The sequence below is a fragment of the Trichechus manatus genome, unplaced genomic scaffold (genome assembly GCF_000243295.1).
Source record: "Trichechus manatus latirostris isolate Lorelei unplaced genomic scaffold, TriManLat1.0 scaffold00073, whole genome shotgun sequence".
Lineage (NCBI taxonomy): Eukaryota > Metazoa > Chordata > Mammalia > Sirenia > Trichechidae > Trichechus > Trichechus manatus.
This window is the reverse complement of record NW_004444009.1, coordinates 11,355,178-11,361,145: the sequence shown is the minus strand read 5'-3', so window position 1 is coordinate 11,361,145 and position 5,968 is coordinate 11,355,178. Positions and strand designations below refer to the sequence as shown.

The following is a 5,968-nucleotide window of genomic DNA, read 5'->3' as shown; positions in this document are numbered from 1 at the left end:
CCACAGCATTGTTCCAGCACCAGCAAAATCATGACTTGGGGCCACTGTGCTCTGGAGTTTCATTTTATGCTCACCTCCCTTTCACCAGAGTGCAATTCTTGAAGAAGCAGAAACAAATAACTTGCTCATGATCATCATCAGCTTTATTTTCTTAGGAGCCGAGTTTCTCTTGTAAGGACTCTTCAATTTCAAATCTATTCATTTTCACTCTGTAAACTCTTAGCATGTGCTACATTAAATGTTTTTAGTAAAAAGGTAACAATCATGTTAAGGAAAACTGCAATATAGAGAAAAAAAATCACCATCCTAACACAATTATGGTTGGAGTTTTTTGTATACTTCCTTCCCCTTTTTCCCCTGAGAGTATATTCTATACACTGATCTAACTAGTTTGCATTCTACTTTTGTACCATGCTTATGACATCAGGATCTTTCCATGCTATTAGATTTTATAATCATCTGTTTAAATACATTTCCACACGTTTAAGGATTTTCAAATATATTGTTCATTTCGCTGTCAGACAGGAAAACGCACCTAAAGAGTTCGGAAGACAAAAACTCAAGGCACTTAATATTGTCAAGATACTGTTAAATATCGGGATTAAAACACAAAGCTTTACTAAAAATACACAGACGAAAAATAAGCACATGAAAAGATGGTCAACATCATTAGTCATCAGGGAATACAAATTAAATCCACAAACTATACACCTACTAGAATGGTAAAGTTAAAAAGACTGACAATACCAAGCACTGATTAGGATACAGAGCAACTGAAGACTTCGTATATTGCTGATGGGATTACAAACGGTATAGCCACTTAGAAAACTATTTGGTAGTTTCTTATAAACATAAGCTTGCCATATGACTCAGCAGTCCTACTCCTAGCATTTACCCAAGAGAAATGAAAATATACATTCATTCAAAAACTTGCACATGAATGTTTATAGCAGCATTATTCGTAACAGTCTAAAAGAACAACCCAAACGTCCATCAATGGCGACTGGATACACAAATTATGGTACATCCATACAATGGAATACTACCCGGCAATAAAAAGGAATGGACTATTGATAAATACAACATGGATGAATCATAAAACATATTGCTACATGAAAGAAGCCAGACAAAAAGGCTACATGCTGTGTGATGCCATTTATTCCATTCTGGAAAAGGCAAACTATAGGAGACAGAAATCAGATCAGCGGCTGCCAGGGGCTGTGGGTAGAGGAAGGGGACCGACTGCAAAGGGGCAGGAGGGAAGTATTCTGGCTGTTGGAGATGTTCTGTATTGGGGCAGTAGTTATTTGATTTTTTTTGTCAAAACTCATTGATCTGTGCACTTAAAAAAGGGAATCCTACTGTATGATAAATCTGGCTTCAAATAAAAGCTACTTCCTTCCCTCATCTTTTGTAAGCCCCCACCCCCAAAGAATGTGACATATTTCTTTTAAACTGCTGTTAAGGAGGAAAATAAAAATTCCATCAACCAACACCTGGTATGATTTTTACACAAATGTCCACTGTTTGTATTAAGCACCACCAGTACAACATGGGTCAGTAGAGTTATTTCAGGTCTCTTTGGTCAAAAGCTCCTCTGTTTATCCATGGTTTCAGACTGAATACTCCTTCTCTTTGGCTCCTCCAACTTTGCCTTTCTGTTCTAGAGATTCTGCTGCTTTAGTAACTTCTTTTGGTTCCTTCTCTTTACCTTCATTTTTCTGCTTCTGCTCTTTCTGTTCTTTTGCCACTAGTCGATAATTGATGCCCATGCCAATGAAGAGATAGACACCTGAGAAAATGAGGATTACGCCACATGCCCAGTATGTGTACTTGTAGTCTCCATACACGTCATTGAGACGACCTAAAGTCAATTAAAAAAAAAAGAAATTATTATGTAGGTTCAAAAATCAAGGTATACTGTTTCCAAATAAAGCCTAAAGATTCACTCAGAAAGAGGGAGTAATTCTAGTCTCCTAAGAACCCATCAAGAAGCCCTGGGGGCACAACGGTTAAGCACTCAGCGGCTAACCGAAAGGTTCATGGTTTAAACCGACCAGCCACTCCATGGGAGAAATACCTGATGATCTGCTCCTGTAAATCATACAGCCTAAAAAACCCTATAGGGCAGTTCTACTATGTCACACGGGGTCTCTATGAGTCAAAAACTGACTCGATGGCACCTACCAACAAGAACCCATCAGTCTTTACAGAGTCTCCCAAATGAAAAATTAGGCTAAAAATGAAGTGCTAAAAAGGATCACCTCTTTAATTTACAATGTCAGACTGATTTAGGATGACTCTGTATGTTTTGTTATTTCTAGAAACTTAACAATAATTGAACTGTGGTATATTAGAGTTGGAAAGAACCTAGGGATCATTTAGTTTGGTTCTTTTAAAAAGGGCAGGTTGATGTTCAAAGTAGTTTAGGAAGATTGCTCAAGGTCACACAGCTATTTATAACTCAAGTTTCCAGACACCCAAACCACGGCTCTTTCCCAACATCCATGTTTCCCAGAGAATAGTCCTGTGAACACCTGTCCCATGCTAAAAAATAAACTTTGAAAAACAAGTTCTTTTATTATTGTTATCCCCATCTTGCAGATGCAAGAACTGAGGCACAGACCTAGTGAGTGATTCAACCTAGGAAGTCTGACTCTGGAGCCTGCACTCTTAACCATTATGTTACAGGACTCTTTTCTAACATATGTCAAAAGTAAAATCAGTTTGAGAAACTGCATATTTCTTTCTCTTAATGCACATTAGCATATTAAAGGACCCAAGAAGTCCTGTAGTAAAGAAATCCATTCAACTTAGCGCTTCCTAAACTTATTTGGAGACAAATTTTTGTTAAACTAAATTTAGCATTTCACAGAAAGTTTCCTGAGAGATATACTTTGGAAAATACCACTCTATACCAGTAAAGGACTTAATATGGCCAATTCAAATATGAAGCCATGTGGTTTCAGTCATGCGCTACTCATCCAACAATATTTGATGATCCCTATCGTATGCCAGGCACCGTCTGTGCCAGGCCCTGAGGATTTATGAGTGAACAAAGAGAAGATAATAGCCCTGGCCTTTATGAAGCTCACAGGTCAGTGGAGAAGAAAGATGTTAATCAAAAAATCACGCAAGTCCAAAACTCTAACTGTGACAAGTGCTACAAAGGGTACTTTGAAAGCAGAAATAGGGGATGTGACTAGTAAGTGAGGTCAGTAAGGTATCCCTTAAAGTGTCAACTAAGCTGAGACTTGAAGAGGGAGAGACATTAACAAGGTGAAAAGGAAGGGAAGAGGACCAGGTAGAGAACAGCAAGGCAAAGGTGCAGCGGTGGGAGGAAGCATGGTATGCTGTGCGAGGGAGAGGAAGAACCGCAGGGCTGCTAGGGCACAGAGGGTAAAAGGTGAGTAGCAGGACATGAGGCTGGAGAGGCAGGTGGGGCCAGGCCATGCAGGGCCTTGCCGGCCACATTAGGGATTTGATCCTCACCCTAAGAGCAATAGGAGGCAACAGAGAGTTCTAATCAGCCGGTATATCAGATTTGCATTTGTAAAGATCATTTTGGTTGCAGAGTAGAACACAGATTGAAGGCCACCTAGACTGGATACAGGTAAATCAGTTAGGAAGCTACTGAAGCAGCCCAGATAGGAGGTTGCAGCATCACATTTTCCATCTTCCTGTGGTAGAAAGAAATGGGTAGATTATTTAGAGAGATTTAGGAGGTAAAAATGAGAGAACTTGGCAAATCACTGGGTATGTGGAGGAGAGAGGAAGGGATGGAAAGTTCCAAAAAGTCAGTAGAAGATAATCTTTTACGTATCCGCCTTACTTTATAATGCATAATCTCAAAAGCATCCAGTCACATCTACAGGGAAGGCCAAATTGTTGTATTTTGTATTAAATAATAATTTTAAAGTGTAAAGAATTTGATGTTCTTAGGGAATAACTCATCAAGTTTTATGGTCACTTACCAGCTGTGTGACCTTGGGCAAGCAATTTCATTTTTAGCCTCTATTTCTTTATTTATAAAGTGGAAACAATAACAGTACTACTTATAAACTTGTGAGATATGACAGGATATATAATTAGGACAGTCCCTGGTACCCTGTGAGCCCTCACATAAGCTGTTGTTAATATTTTAAATGTTACTGCTGAGATAAATTCTATGATTAAAATGAAATCACCACCAGTACTTTAAACACATATCTTCCGCCTTTTTTTCAAATAAGCACATTAGTTTTATGAAGAGAAAAAAATTGTTTTAAAGAAAACTAAATTTTATAACAATATCTGATTCCCCTTTCACTTGATGGTTCAACTGAATCCAATTCTGTAAGTATCTGAGCGGTTATGCAGTTATGCTGCACCAAGCATTGGGCCAGCACCGAGGGTACAGAAATGAGAAAGATTTGTTCTCTGCCATCAAGCAGCTTACTAACCTCTGCTTTCTATCATCTTCCCAATCTTGTACACCTGTTACACGATAACAGAAACCAGAGAGGTAGGGGGACATACTGTACCTAAGAGTGGTGGCCCCAGGAGGATAGGGCAGCATTCCACAATGGTCACCAATCCCACAGCGCTGGAGAACCTCTGGGGTCCAACAAGGTCCATCAGTGTTTCAAACAATACAGAGCTGAACCACCCAAATGCAAATCCGAGGAGTCCCGCATAGACACAGAAACCAATATAGCTGGTGGCTAAAGGTGCTAGCATATGACACACTCCATTTGCAACAATAGAAGCTGCAAAGAAATACTGAATATGAGGTCTTACCCACATTGTGTTGGCAACAAGTCCCATGAAAGGCCTGGCTATAATATCAACAAAAGACATAATGGAAAGAAGGAAGGCAGCATTCTCACCACCGAAATGCTGACTCTTAGCATAATTAGTAAGAAAGACTAAAGGTGTAGCCAGTGCAAAACACATTGGCAAATTACCAGAAAGGTACAGCAAAAAACCTCTATGAGTGAAAAGGGATAAGTCCAGAAATTTGTTAATTGTTTGGAAGACTGATAGTTTCTCCTCTTTGGGGTTTCCACCATTCGGATCTGCAGCTGCTTCACCCACACCTTCTTTTGCATCACATTTTCCAGCTTCCTGAAGGGATTCATTAGACTTATCTTTCCTTTCCTTGGTTGGCTTGGGCCCTACTGGTCGCATCAGGGATCCAGCTACACAGCAGTTTAGAAGGAAGCCCCCAAGAATTAGTAAGCTTCCTCTAAGGCCAAAGATACCAAAGAGAGTCTGACTGAGGGGGGCCAGGGTAGCAAGGAGCACAGGGCTTCCTGTCATGGCCAGTCCACTTGCCAATGGTCGTCTCTTGTAGAAATACTTGCCAATCATGGTCAGAGCTGGATTCAAGTTCAAGGCAAGCCCAAGGCCTGGGGAGAAGAGAAAAAAAACAAAAACAAATACTGTATTTAATATCAGAAGCCTATTTGTTATTAATTAACTAGACAAACTGAATGGAAAGATGACAAAATCATCATGATTTGAGAGGCCATTATAACCAGTAGATCATTAAATAGAATGCTATCAAATAAATACACTTGGACAAAAAGTGTCTTTATGCAGCAAATACCAGATTTATAGTCCCTTTTACTCTAGCAACAAAAACAATAATAAATGCAGGATCTATTTAGTTTCATAATTTTAGATTTCCTGAGGAAAAGGGAATTAAGAGAGAGAATAATTTTATAAATTCAGAAAGCAAGACAGAGACAGACAGACACTATTTCTGGATAATAAAATACAACATTGTCAAGATATCAAAACTATCCATGTAAATCCATTAATTTAATGCGATGTCTTTAGGAATGTCAATGTATTTTTCAAACACCTATGCTCTTCAAAAGACTTCACCAAAAGAGTAAAAAGAGAACCTACAGACGGGGAAAAAATTTTTGGACAGTACAAGTCAGACAAAGGTCTAATCTCCATAATCTACAAGAAAATCCAA

General features: G+C 39.0%; 1 protein-coding gene across 1 annotated transcript in view; it reads right to left on the bottom strand.

Moving 5' to 3' along the window:
* Positions 1-1,613: 1,613 nt before the first annotated feature.
* LOC101342013 (monocarboxylate transporter 1-like) overlaps positions 1,614-5,968 on the bottom strand; it is a 10,087-nt gene continuing 5,732 nt past the window's right edge. The window contains exons 3-4 of the mRNA XM_023734826.1: positions 4,524-5,390; positions 1,614-1,864 (exon numbers count right to left, since the gene is read on the bottom strand). Of these exons, the coding sequence (XP_023590594.1) occupies positions 1,614-1,864; positions 4,524-5,390 (1,118 nt within the window). The remainder of the gene's footprint in view (positions 1,865-4,523; positions 5,391-5,968) is intronic.